Source organism: Mycetomoellerius zeteki, unplaced genomic scaffold (assembly GCF_001594055.1).
Source record: "Mycetomoellerius zeteki isolate Tzet28-1 unplaced genomic scaffold, Tzet1.0 scaffold332, whole genome shotgun sequence".
NCBI lineage: Eukaryota > Metazoa > Arthropoda > Insecta > Hymenoptera > Formicidae > Mycetomoellerius > Mycetomoellerius zeteki.
This window is the reverse complement of record NW_017257319.1, coordinates 406,129-433,391: the sequence shown is the minus strand read 5'-3', so window position 1 is coordinate 433,391 and position 27,263 is coordinate 406,129. Positions and strand designations below refer to the sequence as shown.

General features: G+C 35.7%; 2 protein-coding genes across 6 annotated transcripts in view; both read left to right on the top strand.

The window, feature by feature from the left end:
• Positions 1-407: 407 nt before the first annotated feature.
• Positions 408-18,764, top strand: LOC108725246 (uncharacterized). 5 transcript variants are annotated; one of them, XM_018452137.1, is made up of 4 exons: positions 13,062-13,246; positions 13,764-14,059; positions 18,093-18,387; positions 18,556-18,764. In XM_018452137.1, the coding sequence occupies exons 2-4, from the start codon at positions 14,034-14,036 to the stop codon at positions 18,667-18,669; spliced, it is 435 nt and encodes a 144-aa protein (XP_018307639.1). In that variant the 5' UTR covers positions 13,062-13,246; positions 13,764-14,033; the 3' UTR covers positions 18,670-18,764. The 5 variants fall into 5 exon arrangements, with proteins under 5 accessions (XP_018307643.1, XP_018307639.1, XP_018307641.1 ...); XM_018452139.1 differs by having other exon boundaries at positions 13,063-13,246; positions 18,104-18,387; XM_018452141.1 differs by lacking the exons at positions 13,062-13,246; positions 13,764-14,059 and adding an exon at positions 408-447 and having other exon boundaries at positions 18,104-18,387.
• A 6,993-nt stretch (positions 18,765-25,757) lies between these two features.
• Positions 25,758-27,263, top strand: part of dap (cyclin-dependent kinase inhibitor dacapo) — a 9,936-nt gene continuing 8,430 nt past the window's right edge. The window contains exon 1 of the mRNA XM_018452111.1: positions 25,758-27,256. Coding sequence (XP_018307613.1) covers positions 27,199-27,256 — 58 coding nt within the window. The 5' untranslated portion in view covers positions 25,758-27,198. The remainder of the gene's footprint in view (positions 27,257-27,263) is intronic.

Sequence of the window (27,263 nt, the reverse complement as noted above, 5' to 3'; positions counted from 1 at the left end):
TCTATTATTACGTTCAAAATTAAAAAACGGAAATGAAGTAATGCGAAAATACTTTACCGAAATCTTAAGTTAAAATACTATACAAATGAAGAAATAAAAAGCAATAAAAGTAAATGTTTCACTATCATGTTTGAGAACCCCTAGTTGTTTCGATCCACTATACCACGCGTGGAAACCAAAACACAGTAACAGAAATGCCCGTGGAATGCGCCGTTCTCGTTAAGGCACAGAGAAGCACAAAGAGCGTCAGTCGATGTCAGAAACTTGCGATGATCGGTTCGACTGCGAATTTTAATAACTCAGTATTATAATCAATAATCATATAATATAATTTTCAAGAATCTATAGCCTCAACAGTTTTCAATAATTTACAGTTGCGCTGGTTCTCGTGATTCTCTTATATACAATTTACGATAAAATCTTATTAACACTGCAAGGCACACATAGGTGAGTTAAAGTTATTTGCATAATATAACAAAAAGAAGAGTACAATGCACAATCAATAGGAAATAAAGGCCCATAACGGTCGAAATTGGATCTTTAATGCTAAGAGTGCAATAAATTTAAATATTAGACTATTTTGAAAAATACTTAATTCCTTTACAAGTTATGGAGCTCTTTACTTTTGAGAGAGAGAGAGAGAGAGAGAGAGAGAGAGAGAGAGAGTGTGTGTGTGTGTGTGTGTGTGTGTGTGTGTGTGTGTGTGTTTTAAGATAATATAAACCAATCACATACTTATTATTAAGCATTGCAGCAAACTATTTTATAATTTTACAGTGTTGGTTCGACCATATGTCTATCCATTCGATTATCCACTTGCAAAATTAAAAACGGCTTAAACTTTTTCAGATTTTGTTTTCGACAATAGATTCAAAGACCGTAGCTTCACCGTGGCAAAATATAGATCAATCAGTTAACTGTAAAGGGGTCAGAAGAATTAAAGTCAATGAGATTTTCAGTAATATAGGGCAAACTAAATATCTTAACTTTTTAAAATTTTGGTTTTTCACTACATTTCGTTACATCAGTTGCAACGGTTTAACATCTTAAGATATTACTTGAGACAATCTTAAAATAAGAACCGACAATGAATACGATTTAAAATGAATACGATATTTATATAATCAATTCTTATATTTAAGACTGTCCTAAATATAATCTAAATCAAAAAGCCATATTAGCATCTTAAGGCATTACTTAAAATGTTTTTAAAATAAGAACGAACAATGAATACCGTCCTTAGTTGAAACTTCAATTAATATTAATCATCGCATCAGCGGTTATTTTAAATCTTAATATATCTTGATACATGTACCGCATTTTAATGGGATATGCAGATGCTTGTTCGGTCACGTACAATATCTGGAGTAAATATGCACGGAGAGAAAAAATTTGCTATGATCGCTAATCCTTTGCCGCAACGGCAAATTCCATTTGCGAATATAGGGATCGCAAAATTATTTGCAGGTGTAACAAATAAAATTTATCGACTTATATTTGTTAATCCAACAATCAAGATTTACTACAGTTACAATAAAAATAAATATATTTGTTAAATAAGCAAAACATATATAATTGCATATATGTAATATTTGGAGACAAAGATTAAGATGAGATTAAATTAATTAATTAAAATAAAGTAAAATAGAATTCCTTCCTTTTATTTTATTATTACATGTATATTAACAAAATTTGCAATATATGAAACATATTTACAATGAAGTATAATATAATATAATACTTTTGAGTTTTTCATAGGTCTTTACTTCAGAGATGCCAGAAGATTTGCAAGTTATATCATATCATATTCATTGCTAATGTCAACATTTCGTGAGGAGTGCCGAGTGGCTCGCCGCTCAGTGCGATCGACTCGCAATCTATGGATCCGGGTTCGATCTCACCTGCGCCTCGCATACGCGATTTTTCGCGTTCGCCGTTCGGATTCGGCGTTAAACTGTCCCCTCGAGTGTTGAAACTTTGAAGAGTAGAATTCCACTACTATCAAATTCAAAAAAACATAAGCGAGCCTCTAGGTTTGTTCGCGTCGCATGCTCCAATATGTACCAATATGCTCCTACCAGTGTTGGAACGTATCTAAGTAAAAGTATCTAGATACAGTATCTAGATACTTTAGCTGTACCTAAGTGCATTACCTAGATCCTTATAGGCGGAGATACCTATATCCTAGTTACTTTTTGATACGGTATCTTTTAAGTTTTAGATACATAGATACAAGGTATTTATACACAAATACTGTCGTCGCCATTAAGAGTGCCTTCCTACAAGCGACACACTATAACACAGTGATCATCTCATCCTTGTTTAACATTGACGAACAACAAGGATGTAATGGTACACTGTGCCTCGTACCGTGTCATCTGTGTCGCTTGTTGAAAAGCATATTAAATCAACTCAGAAATTAGCAATCTAGTACTAGTACCTATGCGCTGATATACTAATTAAAGATCGATATTCTTATGGTTAAAGCTGGTCATTAAAACTAAAAATTTATGTAATCAAGGGTAAGAAATTGATAATTAGTAGAATTAATTTTATGATTTATCAGTTTTGTAGATATGCATATGCATGTAAAACTAAATAATACTCGATATTTATTTAAAACTATTAATGAAACCGATTTTAGTGTTATCGTCTGGGTTTTGTTAAAATAAACAAACAAAATGTGATATTTAATTTACGTTGCTTATTACTTCTACTTTTTCTGTTTTCCCCCATTTTTTCTTCTTTTTTTGTTGAAAGTACCTAAAAAATATCTAAATTTTCAGATACTTTTTATTTATATCTGTATCTATACCTAGATAATTGTAAAAAAATGTATCTATACTTATATCTAAATACTTTTCCCACACAATACCTATATCTATATCTAGATACCATTCAAACGGTATCTGTTCCAACACTGGCTCCTACCATAGCTTTTACTCACTCCAATGCGCTTGATAGAGTGAGTAGGAACTATGGGTAGGAGCACGTTGGAACATGTTGGAGCTTGCGACGCGAACAAACCTTCTGTCCCCGAAGAGGCTCTAAAGCCTTGTGTCCACGATGCTAGAAATTGGTCCGAGATCTCGGAAAGAGAAAGAATTAACCAATCACATTTAAACAATTTAGTCACATGATCAATGCGATTGGTCAATTCTTTCTTCATCCGAGATCTCGGACGGATTTCTAGCATTGTGGACACTGGGCTTTAAGCTAAACTCATATGCATGGTACTATGACCTAATAATAGGATCGGAAATCCACACAGGGGATTTGACAAAGACAACGTTTCGTGAACCTTGCCGTTCGCTTCATCAGGGCGAGGAGCGTGTATCAGTGTAAATGCAAAACGTGGGCAAATATACGTTGTCATAATTACAATTATATTAGTAACAAATACAAATTAATACGCAATTTTTTTTACTCGCTACAAAAGATTATTTGCATCAAATGCAAAATATTTGTTAAATATGCAAATTTGTTTGCTATAAACAGCAAAGAAATTTGACAAACACATTTTGCAATCCCTTTTGCGTTCATAGCAAATCCTTTTTCTCCGTGTGACACACACATTTATCCGATATCTCACTACAATCATACGAAGCGATCTCATGAGTTTATATGTTCCCGTTATGCGTACGACAATGAGCTGGACATTGCGTCGCGCGTCGTAGTATCGCGTCGAATCTACGCAAAAGCAGATATCGATTCATGAAAAGTACCATATCGAAATGTACTACACAGAACGAGTGATTCTGTTAATCATTCTCTCCGGCGTAATTCGTAAGGAGAGATAAATCAAGACAAATCGAGAACGTACGTGAGGATCTGAGAAAGAAGAGTGAAGGGGGTTGCACGTGACTAGTGTTACATACGGGATTTAACAGCTAATGTAACGTTACACCATTGGTCGGACCTTTCCGGCGCTGCGCTCCTCGGATTCAGGACAGTGGTCTTAGATTTCTTGCGACAATGAAGAAAGTGATTGCGCTGCAAAGGTTTTAAATTTCGACGAGACGGCATCCACGAACTCTCCTCTTTACGCCATCTTTCCTTGATATCAAGAAAGTATCCACGTCATCGACGATAGAACAATACGTCCATGCTTGTGTGACACCTTATAATATCGCAGCGAGAGTACTCGCGGTCGGAAATTGCGCTAAAAAGAGGAGAGCTTATATTTCCCCATTGAGTAATATTTTTAACCTTTAATGATAATGCCTTAAAAAGTAATAAAAGAATAAAAAGATCTTTTTTTAATTGCATATGTATACTTATAGTTACAATACTTAATAATCTTATAAAAATTAACGAAAGATAATTTCAATTTAAACAAGTGCCTTTATAATATTAAATATACATATAATGCGAATATCCAATTATATTATATAAATGATTGATAGGAAACAAAATGAAAAGCAATTCAAATAGCTAACTTGAGACTAGTGCTTTTCGCTTATTTATGTTGCGTAAAACTTGTCCTAAAAATATTTCTCCTGTTACAAATTGCAGCAATTATTTAGCAAAGCAAAATAATAAAGATTGCTATGATAATTTAATAAAGATACGAAAAGGAAAGGAAAGTAACTCGTATCATGTAATCTTGACCTACGATCGGATCAAGTACACCCTCGCGGTATAAATGCGAATTCCCTGTACGCGTGTACTCAAGCAATTACAAGCAATTAAAATTTATATGTATTGGTATACTGCGCTATGTTCTCTGTGAATATTCTTGGGTGGGAACGTGAATGATAATTATATCCTCTTACCTTGCTAGTAATGCTTTATGCGTACAGAAATACGAATAAAACAAGAAATATGAAAAACTGACAAGCGAGAGTTTTTATATTAAAGCAACTTAAGTGCGAGAAATCGGTCTTCTTCTCTATCACGTTTAAAAATGTGTATTGATTTTTATTTCTCGAATCAACACCGACATTTCCGCCGTGTATCGTACCATTGTGACGGGAAAAAGATCACCGACGAATGCTCGAATCTTTCGAGTTCCAGACAGTGCAAGAATAAATATTTGTGAATCTGAACGAGAATGTGCCGAAAGTGCTAAGTGCTGCGCTCGTGCCTCATGTATCTGTTATAAAATTCATCGGATGCATTCTACGTTTTCGCCGCCAGCCATTACCTTAAATATTCTATCCCAACTGAAAAAAGAGTTCGATTGCATTTATTGAAATTCTGATTAAGAATGGATAAAAAAATCAGAATTTTTTAATTAAATTTTCTATTATATAATTCTAATTGAGATAACCAGAATTCTAATTAACATCATCAGAATCTTCTGATTCGTTCATTTTCAATAAAAAAACTTTTCTAAAAATGCATGTATTATATCATTATTAAATAGAATTTTTATACTATTGCATTGTTAATAAAAAATACACAAATACTTGAATAATAAAAATAATTACTTCTAAACCTGAAAAGTATTGAACTGTTATATATGGACAAGAAAATATAACTTTTAAAGATAAGTTCAATAAATGTACTAGAAAGAGAGGCTCAAATCGCAACCGGAAATGAAAGTCAAAACGAGTTCAACAAAAATATGCAGTTTCACTTCGTTCTCAACCTTGTTAAAATTACAAAAGAATCGTCGTCTCTTTCTTAATCTCTTTAAAGCGTGGGACACACAGACGTCACTGACCTACCGCAAATGTACATACGTTACGCGAACGCTAAATAAACTACTAAACGATATTCCGCGACCTACGTAAATCTATTTTCGTCTAGTAGCACGTGATCCAAAGATAGAAATTGTGGGTGGTTGTCTTGAATCCAGAAAAAAATGTCGATAGCCCGAAGTCCTGAATAAAAATGCAGAAAACACAATGAAACAAGTTATCATAAATTATGTTTAAATGATGCGGAACGTGTTTTTCCAAACAATGTCACGGACCGTGAATTTCATAGATAAACTTAACTGAATAACCGAACGTACATGGAAAAAAAATAATCAAATGAGGAGAAATATGTATATTTAGAAAGACGCTTCACGCGATATAGAGATTATACCGCTCAACAAAATGCAGATTGTATTGCGTGCCGTAACGTTAATTATTAAAGGGGATCCCAAGATATAATTAACTGGCCGATAGTGATCATCGACATAGGAACAAGAGAGCGTTGAAGAAATCTCCATGATGCTACAATAATTTCTAGTTCGCATTTTTACGTGGGATACAGATACCACGAGGTGAAGGACTTTTTAATAACGCTTGTTTACGGAACATACGTTCCGTATTTTCTATTGACATCGAAAATTACGTATTTTATTTAAAATCATCCAAATAATTACGTGTAAAATATAAAATGTTATTAACTTTACATTACACTCACATGATTTTTTTTAACGTAATTAATTATGTAAGGTTTTTTGACATTTCAACATTATATTTCAATTTGCATTGTTTTCTTTAATAATTTATAAATTAATAGAGCTTGATAGTATAATATTATATATATATATAAATTCTTTTATATATTCTTCTATTTTTATTTTTTCATATGAAGAAACGGAATCTCCGTTAATATCTAGCAGTGATTCACTTTTTCCGAGCATTCTGTGATTTCTTCGTCTATCCCGCGGTCTCTCTTCGCTACTTATAAACGACTACAGTTGGTGGTAGCTTGTGGCGAAGACAGATTGAACACACATGAGGCTACGTGCTTCGACTTTTCTCGCGTAACTTTCCTCTCTTAGAAACGTCGCGACTGCTGGATGAAAACATCCGACAGGAAATATTCCCGCTGGATCGAGGGGAGGGTTCCTTTTTTTATACCGATTTAAACCACAGTTGTACAGCAGAAAGCATGGAGGGGTGACGCCGCAGACTAACTTTAAATCTTAGGGGGGAAGTTCGTTAAAAACGCATGCACCCTTCAGTTAAAACCATATGATTCCTTAAGGTTTTTCTTCGGCCTCAGACTCATGTTGTCATACATTTTTATATCAAATATAATAATAATAATAATAATTTTATCGAATGCAAATATAAACAGGCACTAAATGATACATACTAAGTACGTATCATCATTTATACATAGTATAAATATAAATACAAATATTAATTACAGACAAAAGATAAAACTGCAGCTAAATGCTGATTTGATTTCTAACTTGATTAATACATTCAAAATAGCGTAGTTAATAAATAAATTAATAATGATAGTAAGCAGAAGGTATCACAAACGTTCGCGCTATAAATTGTATTTAATGATTAGTATATATATAATATAAAAAGTTTGACAATGAAAAGAGATAATAATACAATGCAAACAATTCAGTATAAAATTTTTATGAGCTGTAGTCATTATAAGATAAAAGAAGAGTTATATAACTGAGCATGAAGAAAGAAATTTTAAATCCTTTAAATAAAATGTATGGCAATGTGTAAAATATTCTTGATAGAAAACAATTTATTTATTTATCTGCATTTTTATCTCACCTATTTTTCTTGCATTCTTGAAAAAATATTAAATATCCCAGTAAATTTCTTAGAATATATAAAAAATTACAGGTCGTTGGCACAATCTTCAACGCCTTACAATCTACAATGATTTTCCGGAAAGGTACATCAAACGCTTGACTTACTTCCTACACCCAATGGCTGTTCTCTTTCTCGCGCGAGTCTCTTCCTTGTCGAACAGAGCGTGACTGGGGTGATTTCTCTTCGCGAAAAGAATACATTTCAAGGTCCGTGGATTTATGCAGGAAGCGACAGTTGGCGCGAGAAAGATTTTTAGCATATGTCGGATCCGTAGAAGACAACACGTGCACCGCGCAGAAATTGAATGAATATGCATTCCATTCATAAGAATCGCTCGGGGTTCGTTGCCTGCTAAAGAAGGAGGGCACAGCTGACTCCCCCAACATCGAAATTAAGGCACGTGATTTTGGATGCAAATTAGAAAGATTCCGAATGCGTGTCCGAAAAGAACATAATTGGAAATCACGTGAAAATTTAAGAAAGATAAAAAGAGAAGCAGTTCGGAAATCTTTATGAATTTCATGCGTAAATTAATCAGAATAAATCTTTGAATAAATTGGAATAAAATGAGAGAAAATAGCGTTCTTAGCCCATTTCATTCCAATTTACTCAAAATTCTAATGTGCTATGCAAATTTTGTCAACGGTATCGTGTTCGATGCGAAAAAATCTTCAGGGTCTGTACTACGGCACTTCGGGGAAAAGAAAAGTGATTTTTTTGTTGAAGTGTATAATTTGATATTGATGATTACTATCGGATAGAATGCAAAACGAATGTGGTCGCGTGCTATCGAGCAAATCTGAAACGCATTAGCGACAAGTTAATAACGTCGATACTTGAGTGCCGGGTGCACGCAATTTTTACGATCCGCGATAAGAAACGAAGTCAAGAACGCGCACAAGGTGAAATAGTTTTCGATAACATTATTAGCTATCAGCTTTAATTAATATTACGCATATTGCGTTTTATTCGCGAACCGAAACAAACCTTTCGTCGAGTAGTGTAATAAAATTTTTTGATAAAATTAAATTTTCTTACGGAATTATTAATCGGAAAGATATAACATCGAAATGAAAAAAACGATAAAATTGTAAAGAAGTTCATTAACAGGTATTTTATTCTCTACGGTCAGTCATGTACTATTCGAACATTAATATTGATTAGGCAGACGTCAAGCTAAAAATACTCATGCTAGTCGCACACGATACTAAGCTAAATAAGTCACAGCCAATAAGTCTTACGGTATTAAAGAAAACAAACAAAACATCTTTTTAAGAATATGACAAAGAAAAAATCATGAGTGTACACAAGAACGGCCGTTTGCCCCTTCCTTCCTAAATTTAGACAAGGAGAAACGATTAAATTATGAAAATCATTTTTACGACGAAAAATTAAACTCTAATTAGCCAATGTGTGGCTCACGGGTTATTTGTAAGAAAGTTCACTAAAAATCCTCAAAGGTTAATTTTAATATAAAGTTTTATGTGAAGATATATATTATTATAAACTTTTGGCTCCTCCTGACTGAAATATTGGATACACTCATGGCAAGAACTGTTGATTTCTAATAAAAAGATGTAAAAAAATGCGTTGTTCTAACATCGTTTGGTTTCTATATTCATGCACACAGTACAATTGTATTGTGTAAGAGATAATGTACAAAAACCCCTACTTAGCTTGCGAAACAAGCGAATAGTTGCTAGGCGGCGTTTCGGATCACGCAATGTTTCGCCACGCTAGCTTAGTTCTATCTCGAATGGCATCGGAAATCTTTTCTCGTGGTAAGAGATGCAAATGACTTCTTCGCCACGAGGGGACCGTCCGGTAGAAATTTCTTCGGGGCGTTAAGGGCCCGTCCGTTTGCTCGGTAACTCAAGCGGAATAATTACTGGGCATCAGTCGAACCCTCTCTACTTTTTCATACGACTCCTTGGCGGGCAGGGGTGAGCGAATTTACTCGGGGGAATCTTCTTTCACACAGGTGTCGAGGCGCAGAACGAAAGAACCGCATTATACGCGCGGCTGCGCAAGTCGGATTTTTCGAATCTTGCCCGCATTAATGATTCTTTTTCCTAGTTAATCTTTTTTGCGTCCTGATCTTATCTATGACCTTCTTCTTCAACAACAAGTATCTTCAACTTCATTTAAGGCACACGGAACCTCACACAGAAAATATTTTGTATTTGTTAACATAACGTGATTGTGTTCTTTGAACATTTTGTATTAAAGTCAACATTTAGTGTTAAAGTAACAGTTTATGAGAGTAAGTGAATTTATATTTTAAAACGTAAATTCCAAGATATATGAATAAGATGTTAATTTAACATGATGTTAATTACATTAAAAAAATATACTTCCACAATTTTTTTACAAATTGTGTCAGTATGATATTCTTTGTTAATTTTTTTGTAATATTCATGTTATTTTCTAATATATTTATCTTGTAATAAATTACAATGTATTAAAGTGTAATTAAAATAAATTACATGTAAATCACGAAAATTTGATGGACCGTTTAAGACACATGAAATACGTTAAAAATAACATACATTTTCTAATTTTATAAGAGAAAGACAAGTTATCCTTATTAATTTCGTATGATCGCGTTTTTTTAATTATTAAAAAAGACACTTATCGCAAATCATTTATGCAATATGTATACCATAACCATTTTGCAATGACCAATAGCGGTGCTAAAACGATAGTAAATATTATTATTATTACTCCACATTGTTATCGATCGTCGCATGCATTCCACTTACGCAATCGATGGCTCTGTAAGATTATTATGCAGTCAGTTCGTAAACTGTCGCGAGGAAGAAAGAAACAATAAGCGCATCGTCGTGTAACGCAGACGTGCAATGTATCGCGCGTAGTCAGTTAAACCTGCTCGTGAAACAATTAACAGCAGATCATTCACGTTGACATCTTTATACTTTTTAATCGATTCTACAAGGTTACGTATTAATTTTCATACATGAAAAATTATTTTCTCTCAAACATATCAAGAAAGATAAGTTTGACATCAGCGGACCACCGTAATAACGTGAACCAACATCGTGCGAATGACTTAACTCGTGAAGTAAAGACGTGGCCACGTCAAAGAAGAGAAGAGGCTGCGGAGAAGCATCGATCATTGGTAATTTCACGGTGAATATTTTTGTCTCCCGTGACGAAAAATCACAGATTTTTGCCGTAAAACGAGACAATCACGTCGCGTCTTCGAGATGTTCGTACGCTTTGTCGCAGCTCGTTCGATCAGCAGTGAAGGGAAAAAGTCTCGTTGACGAATCGAGGCTGAAGTCAAAGAGCGAGTCGAACGCGAAGACCAGCATCGGACGTGAAAAACGTTTGGACGTTCAACGTTCAGGTGCGGGCTTACTCGAGAAAAAAAACTTATGCGTGATTTAGTTACTCGTGTTTCCTCGACGGAACAATCACGATGCGGAACACCGCCTTCGAAACGGTATGAAACGGCGGTTGCCTGCGAGCCGTTAAAGAGGTCGTCGCCAGCCGTAGGAAGTGCCGTGCCAAAGGAAGGAGAATGTTTTTAAAACTACGTCTCTAAACGCACCGCTGATTCAGCTGTTACCTTTTTTTAGAATTCCTCTTGCATGATTGCGCGAATATCTGCATGTAAGGCTTCTTATTGTCGCACTTCCCGTTGTGTTATCTGTAAAAAAATATTCTATCATTGGAGATATAGATAGCTCTTCTGACACTTGGTTGAATTGTATCAAAGATACATATAAGGAAAGAACAGTTTCGCTGAAGTATTTAAAAATTTAATTAGAGATACAAATCTAAAAATAATTATCCAAATAATTATTTAAAACACACTTAAAGTATGATTACACTGTTACAAAAAAATTTAACAGTCTAACAACTAATACGAGTGTTACTTAATTATTTCGATCTAAAAAAATTATATATTTTTAACAATAATAAGATTGAAAGACCGCTAATGTTAAACATAATAATTTTAAATTAAGAAGCGCCATAACGGTCAGAACGTTAAGATGTTGAACTATTGTAAATTCATTTAAATGAATTAATTTCAGAAATGATAATTGCGTGCCGATATGGTTGTCGGACTTTCAACGCAATCAAATTTGAAAATATTAATAATCCCCCCAAATTCCCCAACTTAAAAACTGTAATAAAACTTATTGCGAAAAATAATGCCTCGGCCGGGAGTCGAACCCGGATCTCTTGCATTCCGTGCGATTATATATTTTTATATTGGTATCTAAATTTATAGATGCTTCAGCAAAGCGGAAAAAAAACATTCTTTCCGTAACTAATGTCAAACTTTTTTGCGCTTCAAAGTCAGTTCAAAGTCCGCAAACGTTCAATTAAAAAATTAAACGTGATCTCTACGTTTAATTAAAAAATTTAAATTAGTGGCAGTTACAAACGGTAATCTCATAATTTTAAGAATTATGAACGGTAAAAGTAGTATTTTTCAAATTTCATTCTCATTTGTGATTTTTAGAGATATTTAAAAAAATGTTAATTTTCTTACAATTAGTATACGTATGTTTGCATAATATTAAATTTTATTTTACTTGTAGAGAGATATATATACCTTGTGTTAAAACAAATATACACAAAATATAAAATATATTTTCTAAAATAATTTGAAAAATGCAATTTAAATTTCATTCGTCGAATAGACGTATGCTTATTTTAATTTATTGGGTTTCTAAATATGCTTATCTTTCTGAATTATTTAATACACGAATATACAAATGCGTAATATATCAGCTTAACTGACAATTTCTTATTTTGTTTTGAGTGAACCGAGGAAAGATTAAAAATGCGGAAAGATCAATTATCGCGAAACGACGCAAATTTCTCTCAATTTCGCGTCTTATCATGACAAGCTACGTTTCAATAAGATACAATGAGTCAGAATAATCTTCGTGTTATGCTCAATCGACGTACGCCTATCGGATTCTACGAGCCAATATATAAACGGCGCGATCACATTACTCTTTCCGATTGCAAAGGCGATATCCGTCTGGTACTCCTCGGAAAACTGCAACCTTGGACCTCAACGCAGATAACATGGTGCAACGTTGTTAATTAAAGCGCTATCATTATAGCATCGCGCGAATTATCGGACGTGTATCGTTAATTAAACTCCATTCCGGCCGAACGATTCTACGAAACAAGACATTAGTCTGGAACGGAAATGCGCGCCCCAGAGTGACGCGATAATTCTCATCGAGCCTCTCGAAGGTAGTCTCAATATGACCTTCTTGCTAATCCCCGTCCTCCTTCTGCTCCTCCCGCCCTCGCGATCGCAACAAGATTCGCGGAACGTCCAGAGCAATATTTCTTCGCCGGAAAAATATCATCCATCATCATGATGAACAGTTGCTAAAATGTGTCATCGGCATCGGCCGATATAAATTCGCTTTACAGGATGAATGACCGCGCAATAAAACGTGCGGTTAACGGGTTCTTTCGCGCATGCGTTTGCACTGTCGTCCGCGGTCGTTCGCGCGAGGCCTAAGTGAATCTAGGCTAGTCAGAGCTGCAGCCGAGATGCAGCAATAGAATAGTCTTACCTTGGGACTAGTTGCATGCCAACGGAGAGAGAGTTTCTCAGTCCGCGACGCGTCTCTCAATGTGTGTTCTCCCAACTTCCGTCGGGTTATTCTATAAATATCGCCAGACAAGAGAGTGTCATTTACATTTCAAGACATTTTGATATCAGCAATTGTGAGGTAAATTAGTTTCAAGTATTCACGGAAAGAAGTTGCGTACCATTATTATTTCTCATAGAAATATTTTCAAATCGTTTAAGAAACGCTAGAATATTTCTTTAGATTTCAGAGAATATAAATTGTTTGAATTAACACGTGTTTAAAAATTGATCCTTTTAGAATTCGAGAAGTAGGTCAAAAGTTATGCATTCCTTTAAATTTCATTTTATATGAAATATGTCAAAATCAGTTAACAACACAATTCGACTATTTGGAAAAATCTATCATTAGAGCAGTGAGTCCAGTTAAAGCTCTCCGCATAAAAACGTATAAGTTGTGTTACGTGGCACACAGAAAAACTTAAGCAGTAAGAAACGAAAGTGGTAAATCGATCTTTTAGATTTGCAAGTGCTTACATTTTACTGCTTACGTTTTTTTTTTGTGTACCATGGTTCTACAAATCGAAATGTATCGTGCTATCGATAATCCTATATCGAAAACCTTGCGAATGCGCCCTGACGATTCACCCTCGTCGTAGGGTATGTGCGCGCGCACAAAATCACCCCAGTTGGATTCCACACCCCCGATGAAAACATGTTTATCGATCCGGTGTAAATGTACGAACTGGCGTCCGGTTGTGGCCGATGTTAAACCAAAAGACGAGACGCACGTGTGAAGACGAGATAAATAAGCAGTTACGGAGTGCAACAAAAAACGATCTCAATCAAATGCACTCGCCAGTGTAATTACTACCAGATAAAAGCCGATACCTTATCACCGTTTTGCAGACACATCTGCGAAAGGCTGAATGAAAGAGGAAGTTATCCCGAGGAAGTGAGTAGAGAAATATACAAACAGATTAGGCTGGATTCATATCTCGACATAATAGTTGTGGCCGCTAGAATTTCATTCGTTTCCTTAATTAATTCTGCGTACTTTCCTTTTCTGCTTTCAACTGATACTCGACCTGCTGTCAATGTAACTACGAAACTTGTCTCTGACGTAATTTCGTCGCAAGATTAGTGTTAGATTAGCGTGACGTGCGAAGAATACAAATAAAAATGAGAAATAGAATTTGCAAGTCGCGAAGTTGCACCGGATATGTTAACCGTAGTTGTCTATCGTGCACGGAATATTTTATATCGCATTTCCTTTTTATCTATGAAATAGAACCCATACAGTACAAACATCCAAATTATATCACAAGGACAGCCTAAAGATATTGTAACGTTTGTAAGATAATATGATATATTCGGAATATATTTTTGCTGCGTGGGAAAAGAGGGTACAATTTTTTTTTGTGATCGTTTGGGGATTGTTTTATTTCTATATATTTTTTTATATATTTTTCTTCATGGAAACCAAAAATTATCAGAATAATGACGCTTATACATTTAAGGAAAAGTTGATACATTGTGTGTGAATGTGTGTGTGTGTGTGTGTGTAAAATAAAGTTAATAAAATCCTTATTCATCATCGTTGCAACGATAAACTAATTCAGAGTTGGATCAACAACAAATTTTACCTTGAATGTAGCGTCATTATTATTATTTTTGGTTTCCATGAAGAAAAATATTATACATAAGAAAATGTAAAATAATATCATCCCCGAACAACCGCGAAAAGATGAAAGTTGTACCCTTCTTTATCTCTCTCTTCACCTTCTTGATTCCATCTCTAAGAAATATGAATTTAATATCATATGGTGTTTTAATCTTCACCATGTTGACGCAGTATTATAATATCAACATCAACATGTGGATTTAAAACCCATGTTATTTATATCAACATTAACAGTGAGAATTATACACTCGGTTCCAAAAAAAGCGGTACACTATAAATTTGGGAAAAATTTACCAAATTTCAAATGATCATAACTTGGTAAATAATGAAGATAAAAATATATTTAAAAAGCAAAATGAAGCTTGAAATGTCCACTTTAAGATTATTTGAATGGGAATTGTACTAGGCCATTATTTTCAAAATGGCGGATGACAAAGTGACAACATGCAAAAATGATCATTTGAAATTTGGTAAATTTTTTCCAAATTTATAGTGTACCGCTTTTTTTGGAACTGAGTATATAAACACTGTACTATGTTAAATTCATATTTATATTTTTTAGAATTGATAATTCAGTACTAATATGTGCAATTGGAAGAAACATAATTTGCGTGTTTCGTGATGAATTCTCACGTGTCAACTAAGAATGATGAAATCAATTGTGCAATTCGATATTTGTGTGGAATAGTCGAACGACTAAGTAAGTGGGTCAGAGAAAGGCATGCACCTTTGTATAAACCCGTACTACCTGTTTGATAGGCTGCAGGCGTATAGGAATGTGCGAGAGAGAACAATTCTTTAGAATACAAAACTCTCAAATCAAAAGAATTGGATGTACTATATATTATTGTATACGAAAGAACAATTTCGATGCATTGGAAAAAATCTGATTACATTAATTGAAATTCTGGTTAAAAATGGACATATCAAATAAAAATTTTCTGATTGAATCTATTATAATTCTGTAGCCATTGTATGTTATAGTTTTAGTCCTAGAGATGTTTTGATTCATCCATTTTCAACTAAAAATTTTTCTCAATGTGAATCTCAAACATGATGTTGCAAAAAGTTTTGATAATATTCTAGCAATCATTTTGATCGCCTTATATAATTATTTCAATGATCCAACAAAGTTATTTTCAGATCATTTAATTAAATTTTTAGATATTTCAGCAAAACCGTTCTTTCCATGCAAGTAATTTTCTTACGTTTTCTAAGATTTAGGAAAAGCTAAGTACGCAAATCAAATAAATAATTTCACGTTTTTTTGAAGCTGTGCAAAGTATCATTTCAAACGAGTACTTCCAATACCGGCAGTTAAGTCTACTCGACATACAGTGCTCCAGATAAATCGCCAATGTCAGTTTTAGACGACCAAATAAACGACGCATGCAATTTATGCCTGCGATAAATCCGCAATAATTGGATCGTCGCAAAAAGTACAGCGACGGTTTCAGAAAACGAGAAAAAAATATAGATACATATATCGTTCTCGGACGATTGCGATTTTCGAGTTAATATGGTGCGACGATATATTATGCCGAATCAGATGATCGCTGACTCCGCATGACGCCATTCGAGTGATTTCAACAATGCGCGCTCGTTTTTCTTCATCTCTCTCCTTTCCTCTCGCGAGTCATCTCGCACCTCGATTCGCGAAGTGCCGGCAGCACCCATTTATCTTCCCAATCCGCGTACGCGTGAGTATGGCCGAAATGTGCCGAGAAAGGAAAGCACGTACACCCAAGTGCATTAACCTGACCAGTGCAGCGCGGAGAGAAGCTACTGTACTGCGTCATCCTGCAACACGCTGCATGTAACCTGAGGAGTTAATGCACTCGGCTGTATCACCTGCTCCATTGTACATCATAGTAATTACGCGAATAACATGGAATTCATTCGTTAGGGCTCATGGCAAAAGCCGGCGAATCAAACCAGTTTGTGTTAACGAACGCGCGTAAGAAGCGCGGTGTTTCATTCGCGATCATTAAGAGCGTAAGGAGCACAAAGAGAAAAGAAACCTTATCTCTGGCACTACACCGGTATAACTTCAAAAGTCTATTCGATCCTTAGCTTTACGAGACGTCCCTACAACGATTACTAAGAACGCGTGCCCATTTAAAACAGAATCTTTGAGATTAAGTATCTCTAACAACGTAAACATAAATTGGTTAGCGCGTAATCTTTGGTGTGTTATGGGTATTTCTACAGTTCAACTTTTGATTATTACAAATAATAAACAAAGAATAATATGTAAAAAGATAGAACTGTACATTCGGTTTTTCATAAAATTGTACCACATAATTTCAGTTTTAAAAATACGGAATTTTAAGATGCTTTAAAAATAAGCTGACATTTAGTTGTAAAATTTACGTGTAAAATATTATAATAGGCTCATTGAATTTCGCAGCTTTAAAACGTTCGCGATGCGAGTTATTAACTCATGATAAATTTAGTCACTCGCATTACTTTGGATCAGTACACATTAACTTTGCGTCTATAATTTGAAATTTTTTTGGCACAAGCAAATTTTATTTTTAAATTTCTTCTTCATTTTCAATTTTTATTTAATAAAGATTTTAACATTTGAGTTCAAAAACTTACTTTGTAATGTTATATTTTAATATGATGGGAAAACATTTATTTGCACATTGTTACAAAAACTCTTTTATCTTGGTATATGTCCGAAAAGTTCATTATAAATTGCTGATCATAAATAGGACATTTTGTCAAATTAACTTTTTCTAAATTCACAATTGGATCTAAATGTAATTAAAATTATTTCAAGAGCCATAGAAAGCCACAAGTAATTAAATCATATCAACAACAACTCATATTCCATCCAGTGATAACGACGATGACGATGACGGTCGTCACCATAATGTTGATTTTAGATTTGATTTCGCATGGGTAAGGATCTTCTCCCACCTTTCTTTAAGATAATCCCAAGTAGGAAGTGGTGAGAAACTTGTGCAGGAGTTTATTGCCACTTCTCAATTTAACTGTCGCTGATGAAGAACGTGACGACGATTTCTAAACCTGACTGTCATTGACGAAGAATATAGTGATAGATTTCAATAAATTTTATAATTTCAATAAGTTTTATTTGGGAGGATATTAATTCCTAATTAGTAATCTATGCTTAAAAAGTTCGAACGAGTCCAAATAAAATGGATTTCAAATCAAAGTTGATTTTTTAATATTAACTCTTTCTCTCTTTATCATAAACTCCATCAATTACAAAATCTAGATAAAAAACCGCGGACCGCCTAACTTAATTATTAAAAAGTTTAATTTTTCTTAGAACTCGCTTAGTAATGGAAGAAGAGATTGGCATCATCCGATACAACCAACGCCGTGATGTGCGTAGACGTTCTTCAGACGACGGTATCAACAACCGACACCATTGTGTGCATAGAAGATTTTCTTCAGACGGTGATGGCAACGATAATCCGCAAGAACGCAGGAATATTGACATCAGTCGACTTCAGCGTGTGCGTAGGAGACTTAATTTCGACGACGGTGACAACGATAATCCACAGGAACGTGAGAATATTAACAATCATATTTTGGAAGAAAGGCGAATACAATTGGAAGAGGTGAGAAACAAATCATTTTCTTTAATGAATTAAATTCGAACGATTGTTAAAATTATTTATCGTCACCATTATATAATAATTGTGTCTCGATAAAGTAATTATACGTGAAATATTGCAGAAATTAGACATCGATTGATATTTAAAAATGAAAAGTTTATTGATGCGTAGGCCATGAAGAAGTGGGATTTCGATTTTCTGCGCGGAAGGCCAGTGGAGAATCCTATTCGTTACGAATGGGTACCACTTGATGAACAAGGAAATGAAGTTTTGAATCTAAGATAAATTAGGATAAATTCAAAAGAAGAATGCGCGGAGGAAACAGAAAATAATGCAAAAAATTCGTTTAACAAATCAACGGATGAAAAAAAAAAACAAAGCGGCAAAAGAATCAAATTGTGATATTATTTGATGATAAGCAAATTTTAATTACAACGTTGTAGTTTTTCAAGCGTAATAAGAAAGTAAATTATTAACTACGTAAATTTTTTGTAATACGTATAAATCATTTTTTATTAATAACGAATTATTTATAAATTTTTTCTAAAAATATTAGTACGGTTTTTTCTACAAGTAAGGGGAGAATAGTGAGCCCAAAATTTTACAAAACATAATTAATTATGTTTACAGAATGACAGTTTATAAACTGGAATTTATAAAGTGGCGACTCGTTGATGCTTTCAAATTGACTGACTTTTAAGTTTCTAGTCAAAGAAGACATGATATCAAATCATATCTCGAAGATAAGAAACCAAAGCTAAATTCTTAATTTTAATTAATTTATTAAAAGAGAAATCTGGAGATATACATGTATATGTGTATATGTATGTAAGCGATCCGAATCCTACGATTTGGTATCTATTTAATCTTATTTATACTTTTACATTTATTTATAGTTTTACGCGATATGACATATATTATGTGATATTATTCAATTGTCTATATAAACGAATGTGCAATACACGTTATTCAATCGATATTTTTAATATTATGGAGTACATCCGCGCAGCTTAAAAAAAAGGATTTGTGAAAAATCTGTAGAAAAATATATACATATTTCTGTAAAATTATAAAACAATTGCGATATTTTATATATCTGTTTCCCTTATCGTTCCTTCTCATTTCAGACTACGTTTAATGAAGAAAAAAGAATTGTTATACGCGCGCTTGGCATTACGATGCTTAATGCAATTATACATAAGTTATATGCGTAATCTAATTTATACCAATTTATACTACACCAAAATAAAACATCTTACAATGACAAATGACTATATCCTACAGCGTTTATCGCAAAACGTCTATAAATCGAATATACTGAAAAAATTTTATTAAATCTTAATACATATTTTTTTAATAGTACTAATTGTAAGTAATAATTTACTCATAGTAAATAAATATTTGCTCAATAAAAAAATGATAATTAAATCAAATTAATGGTTCTTCTATCAAATATATATATGTTTAGTAAATATTTACTTAAAACTATTTAAATAAATATTTATTAAAATTTCATTCAATGAAAATTTTTTTCAGTGTAGAGAAGAAAAATTGATAAAATCGTGAATAGAATAAACACTTTTCCAATATTTAAAACGTAGTTCGCAAAAAAAAAACTCCTTATCGATCAGAAATACATCTTACAATTGCGAATAATCTTTAATTATTATAAATGAGAAGTAGTACGAGATGAAAGTATTTTCAATATTAAAATAAAAATTACAAGCAGATTAGATAAATAAAAATACGGCGTGATACATATAAATTATACAAACGTAATATATTCTAATTATATTGTGTGTGTGTGTGTGTATAAATATTATAAACTCTGAGTTTGTAATTAGAATATATTACGTTCGTAAAATTTATGTGCATCAAGTAGTACCGTGCCGCACTCTCATTTGCCTAATTGATTTTTGTAATTTTAATTATTGACTTTATTTCCTTCGTGAAATACTCACTGCGACAGCTGATACCACAACTATCACGATTTCGTCGAAATAATCCGTGAGTACTTTGCCGTGAGAAGGCGCGAGAGTGCGCGTTGCACCTGGCATCGTTTCTTTAAAGATCGTTTTTTCTTCGCGATGCTCCGCCATGGAAGCTGGCCACGATGGTACCGGCCAGAAATTGCACTTCCGTTCCGCGAATTCCCACGGAAGTGGGCACAATCGCGACGGCGACAAAAGATATTTTGCCGCACAACGTATACCGCACACATTATTCTGACCGAGCATTGAAAATCCTTCCGATAAAGAACCTTCTGTGAACGGATTACAATCACAGATGCTCAGAAAGAAAAATTTTCGAATATGTGAATATTTTTATATTACGAGGATTTCCACGCAGTCATAAAAATCAGATAATACTTCCGCGTCAGTGATCAAAGTTGACTGAAGTTTAACTCTATCCACGTGATTTTTTTAACGTAATTACTCGTGTAAGATTTCTGACTCCTCAACATCTCAAATTTTATTATTCTCTTGGATGATTTACAAAATAAATAAATATTGACGATACATCTTTTAGATAAAGATACACGGAAAGAATTTTTTTTAGAATTTATCCTGAAAATATGACAATCGTGGAACAACATTGTATTTCAAAGAATTTTAATGTAAATCTCTCTCATTCATTAATAAAACTACAATAAAATATAAAATAAGTTTGATCAATTTTACTGAAGTGCATGATAAAAATCTTTAAAATATATTGTATTGTACCACAACTACCATATTTTCAGGGTGAATTATAAAAGAAAATTCTCTCGTTATAGATAAAGATAAATGCAAAAAAATTCTTCAATTGTGAAACAATTTGCGCTAAATAATGTATAAACAGTATAACAATGTGTATAATAAAAATCATAATGTAATGTGTGTAATTAATATTCAAACATTTAGCAAATTCATGGTTGAATATCTCACATAAGTAATGAAGGGTTAACCGATTCTTAAATAGCTTGAACATTCTGACCTGGCGTATGTAAACTGACTAATTTATCACTGCTTGAAACATTCATCTCCAGATACCGATATGTCTCGGAGGAAAGTAGGCTTCTTACATCTGAAGAACAGTGCATCCGTTTTCAACCTCGATCTCGATCCACCACCTTGAGCCCAATAAAAGTATGATTTATCGCAGCTGCAGTTTAATCTGTCCCCGTTAGCATGCGATGAGATAACGCGGCGGCGGCGGCGGCCTCAACTGAATTGTAAGAGCATGGTTCTGATAGTGAAATGATGAAACAGGTGACTCTTTCGGTGGTAAACACACGATACAGATACGACCATGCGCCTTCCGGTCGCGCGCCTCGCCTGCGAATAAACATCAGCTTCCTTTGGAAACAATCTGGCTGACTCACAAATACATATACGCATAATATCCAGGCATTGTCCATGAGGCGAGAAATGTTTGTTTTTTTAATCGTCAGTAATCATGTAGTAATAACACGTATTCATTTAAGGCTGCATGAGTAACGCTTTGTTGACAGCTAATATCCAAGAAAGATAAATTAAATAATATTTCGTCAACAATTGTATTCGAAACTAAAAAATAAAAACCTAACAAGAAAATTAGTTACTCCAGTTAATTATTGCATTCCGCATAATAATTAGAACTACATATTCAGAGAAAAACACAGTATGGCAGCTATAAAGGTGACAACAAAATTATACAAGTTTTACAGATAGAATTATTTACACACAGTTGAATAAACTATTTTATAATTATAATAATTATGAAATAGTTTATTCAATTATATACATAATTCTACATATAAAATTTGTACAAGTGTCACCTCTATAGTGTTTCTATCATTATGTCTTTTCCTCTGAATGAATAAATCGTCTTCCTCAAACTCTTCGATTATTACAAAATTTGTTGAGGAACATATCAATGTTATCTGGCAACAAATATCGCAGGAAGAGTTTTCGCTTTATTGTAGGTTACAAAACGCGACCTGTGCAACCAGACACCTCACTGAAATGCACTCCTGCGGTGGACAATGAATAAGAGACGGTGGTCTCTGCAAAAACGCAGAAAGAATTGTTTTACGCGAACCCGTTCGCCCGTCTCCCCTCATTGAAATGCATCCGGTGTCACCCCTCACCACTTCCTGGATGCTGCGTGGGATTTTGTTTCCCCAGAGTAGCGTGCAGCACCGACGCGGATTTCCTCCTGCGCGTCGTGACGTCTCTCTCATTTAGAATCTTATTAAATAATTTTAATTAATCCTACATTCCTCGCGTGGTTTTTTAAATTTGTTTTAACGTAATTACTCCCATAAGTTTCTGAAAAACAGAATGTTATAAACGTAACTTTTATATGTACATAGTTTGTTTAAAGTATAAATATTAACAGATTTGTAAAAATGACTCAGATACATCTTTAAATAAAAATTAATGCAAAAAATGTTTTTAAATTGTAAAACAAACATAATAATATGTATACAAACAGCATTCGTACATTTTCCTACACGAGTAATGAAGAATTGAAAGACAGTCAATAATTATACGTATAAAAGAAATAATTCTTATGCTGTTTTTTATCCTATATCGATTAAAATGATAATTCTGCATATTTAAACAAATTCTTGCATATTTATACAAATTCTGCATATTCATACAAATACATTGATAAATGTAGCAGAAGTAAATCCTCACGTATACCGTTTTCAAGAATTTGTATAAATATGCAAAATAATCATTTACGACTATAATCGTTAATCGAGCTACGATGCGATTTGGAAAAAAGATAGGCATCCTCGACTCACGTTTGAATATTCGAAATACTCGCGCCACGTTATGGCGACGTGTGTGACTGAGCCGCACACACGCACATACACGCGCACACACACCAGCAAGATCGAACGCTGCGTGGCAAACTCTCTCTCCAATTGGACTCCGGGATCGTTTATCTACACTTCGCTCGTCGTGAGTTGCTCGCTGCCGAGCGTCGACGAGCGCGCCGAGCTGTTTCCCGTAGGTGTCCCCCTCGCGTGCCACGCGCGAGACGAGCACAACGGAGTAAATTGACAATTATCAATGAAAAGTCTCGATTCGTCCAGTTGATTTTATGTCATGGCACGCAGTACTGTGACGAGCGCACGATCATCACGGAGCGCTGTAGTTTCGTACATAGAATCATACGGAGCGTCGCGTTGAAAAATCCAAAGACGTCAAAGAACCTTTGTGCGACATTTTATGAATTAAAACTTTTAAATTTCCTCCTCTATATCAATTTCTGCGATTCCGATTACTCTGGAAAATTGTTCAATATTTTTACTATCGGAAGAATCAGGCTCTAAAAAGTCCAAAATAATCAAGCTACATTTTGGAGCATAGTCAACATTATCAACTAACATAAATTAAATGAATCGAGGTTGATTTTCCCACAGGAAATATGCTAATAATAGATTTATTTAATATTAAAAAAACGTAAAACGATATATCAAACTATTACGTAAATAATACATCGAACTGATAACTTTCTTTAGGTAGAAATGAATGAGAACACAAAAAATGTTCTATTAAAATCGATCCTTGTTACATTCTTGTGTTAAATTTTTAACATATCCAAATGTTAATTCACATAATGTAATCATGTTATTTAAACATTTTCAGTTAAATTAATTTCTGAATGTTAAAATAATACAGCTTATAAGTAAGTGAATATATAATATTTAATATTTTTAAAAATGTAACTTTAAGGCGTAAATTTCAAGATAAATGAATAAAAGCTGAATGTACATGTTAATTTAACATATTATAATTTTACCAAAGAAATAATATATTTCCACGATTTATTTCAAATTGTGTCAAAGTATTACATTTTGTGTAAACTTTTGCTTAATATTCGTATTACTTTCCAACAGATTTATCTCGTGTTAAATTAACACAAAAATTAAAGTGAACCATTTGAGACACGTCGTATCGAATCAGAGGGATTTAACAAATTATGATCTCATTTCTTTACAGTAGCTCAACATAGTAACCTTCAGTCCTTCGGACTGCGCGTGGCGAGTCTATCATGCTGTATTAAATGTCGGCGATAATCCGAGTGGTATGCAAAGCAGTTCACCGTGCGTAACGCGTCGCGTCGTGCAAACATGAAAATCCACCGAATATACGCACGCGATAAGATTGCGTTGTGTTGTTTTGGAGACTGGACCTATTTATTTCCCGTTTCCCACATCATGCCCCTCCCGTTCGAAGGGGGACGCGCCACTCTCTTTTCGCCACTGCTATCCGGGAGTACGAGTGCGTGAAGGACAATTAAAACGACGAATTAAGGTCACAATTAAATTAATTTGACACGTCCGACGACGTTTTCGATCCCGATCCTGTACGTCGTCTCATTAATCACATCATGAATTGAGAAATGAATGAAAGGAGCAAGAGACAACATCTCGCGACAAAAAATATCTCTATTGTAAAATATTAAGCAACCGAGGAATTAATCTTTATGTAGATAGACGGTTTAAAGATACGCAAGTAGGTAGGTGGAAATGTTTAGAACATCTCAAAACAATTTTACTTTCACAGTCATATTTTTTAATAGTATATTATGTTAGAATTAAATTTATATTAATTATACCCTCTTTTATAAGATAAAGGAGTGTTTATTCTTCTCTTTTCAAAAAGAGATTTTAAAAATACTATACCTGCTACTCAAATGAGATAATTTCATGAAGACAAATTTCCAATTTTTTTCGAAAGAAACCCGTTATGAAAGTTGGACAGTTTTTCATCACTGTTCTTTTAATATCATCTCTTCAAGTATTATGAAATATTAAAATGACGGAGAAATTAGTGATAATTTCGTGACGGAAACAAATTTCATTTTTGAAAGAAATTCATCGTGAGAACTAGACAGTTTTCGATCAGAGTTCTTATAATATCGTCCCCTCAAGTAATCCTATTAAGAATCCGACCTAACGAGTCAACTCTTCAAATTTCGTCCCTCCCCGAAGTTTGAAAGCTGGAATATTGGAGCACGACCGCAGAGAGATCGCGATTGGCATTCCGCTCGGCCGGGTTCTCCCATGGCCCCCATGGGTAGGGATGGAGCGTTCTCCCGATAACTGTACCCTGTACAATCTTTCCGCGCACGTTTCGCCCAAGTCTGACCAAGTCTGACGTGACCGCGTATTGCCGCGTATACTCGCAGCGACTCGCAGTCAGGTCGAGGGGACTATACGTCGCGAATGGCGGTTATTTCGTTCCTCCGCTCGCCGCGTGATTGGCCTGACGGCGGTGGAGGTGACGGGGAGGAGGAAGAACCGCCGAGCCGAGCGGAGCCGAACGGCCGGGCCGAGTAGCGGCGGAGAGTGCCGAATCGCGCGGGAGGTTCGCTTGCTCGCAATGAAAGAAGCACGCTTCAGTCGCTAGAGAGCGCTTTTCCTGTTAAGTACGCGTCTTTGCGCAACTCCGGAATATCGCGCACGGTATCGTCTGTGCACGACGTCACGTAACTGCGCAATCGTAATCGTATCCGTACACGTTCTTTCCAGAGCCAGCCCCCCCGGGTGGGCCACGCGCGCGTGTGCCTTGACAGTCGCGTTTGTTTGGCGGGAAACGGCGAAGGCGTGCAATTCTCCGTGCTTATTTACGCGGTGTCAAAGGCGACACACTCGGTGAGTGACTCCCCCACTGCGAATCGGCATATTGCTTGCGGGCCGTGTGCAATAGCGCTTTTTCTATGGAATTCCTTCGCTCCGAGACCACGGACTGCGTTATCGCGTCTCGGCGTCTGTGCGTGGCAGGGTCTCGTCGTGCGTGAGTGCAAGACGTCAAAGAAAAGCGAAAGAGAGAGAGAGAGAGAGAGAGAGAGAGAGAGAGAGATCGACCGCGTCACGAACAATCGCCACACGGTGGACCACGAAATTCGCGCGGGATACGTCGCAACACGCTCTCTCGCCGTCGCTCGGATACTCACGCGCAAGTGCGGCCGCGCGACGTTGCCGGATCGCGTTTCGGAGGCTACGCCGAAAGGAATCGTCTCTCGAGGAGAGCGAATCTTCGCGGGTATCGATAGTGTTTGTATCGTGTACTTTTGACTGTCGTTTGCGCGCGGAGGAGCTGCTCCACGGCGGCCTTGCGTTGGAATCGCGCGCGCGAGGTGGAGTTTAGTTTGTTTTCGCCGCCGCGCTATCTCTGTCTGGCACGTAGTAACCGTGGTGCCCCCTCTTTCCCCTGTGTGTTGCCAAGCGCGGCTGCTGTTCGCCGTGCACGCGTCGTCTTATGAGCCACGCTTTCCTGGAGGACAGGGATCGAACCGAGTATCATCGTCGTCATCGTCGTCGTCGTCGTCGTCGTCGGTCATCATTGAGGATCGATCACGCCGAGTACGCGGAACCGAAGCGGTGCTCTGGTCAACGTTCGGCGGCGGCAGCGCGGCCATTATTCGAAATTCGGTGGGTCGCGCCACGGATCGCGGCGTTGCCAGCGTTCCCGTTCTCCGCGGTGCGTAGCCGCGATTATTTCAACGTCCCCACGACGACGGCGGAGGCGGCGGCGGGGACGCGGTTCCTGGAAGGAGTCATCGTCATCCCTGCGTCATCACGGCCAACGCTAGAAGAAGCGCGAGCTCTTATCTCGTAGCGCGTGTCACAACGTTCTTCATCGCGGAGTGCAGTGGAAAAGAGAGTGAGAAAGCAAGGACGGAGAAAGAATAGACTAGGCAACGTGCGCTCGCGTTGTTATCTCCCGATCCCGATTGCCAATTTTTCGCGCTCAGGCTTTTGTGCTACTCGTTTCCGCGTGTAGCGCCGCGAGCGTAGTGGAGCGCGGCGGCGATAGAGCGCGACGAAATATGAGCGCACGAGTGCTGAACCCGGCGATGATGACGGAAATAAGCAGGAACCTGAGCAGCGGAGG

Bases quoted from the DNA above. Each gene is read 5' to 3' on its own strand.
- LOC108725246 (XM_018452137.1), top strand. From the start codon at position 14,034: ATGAAAGAGGAAGTTATCCCGAGGAA. The intron at 14,060-18,092 runs GTGAGTAGAGAA...AATTTTTCTTAG, and splicing joins GAGGAAGTTATCCCGAGGAA to AACTCGCTTAGTAATGGAAG. The intron at 18,388-18,555 runs GTGAGAAACAAA...ATTGATGCGTAG, and splicing joins GGCGAATACAATTGGAAGAG to GCCATGAAGAAGTGGGATTT.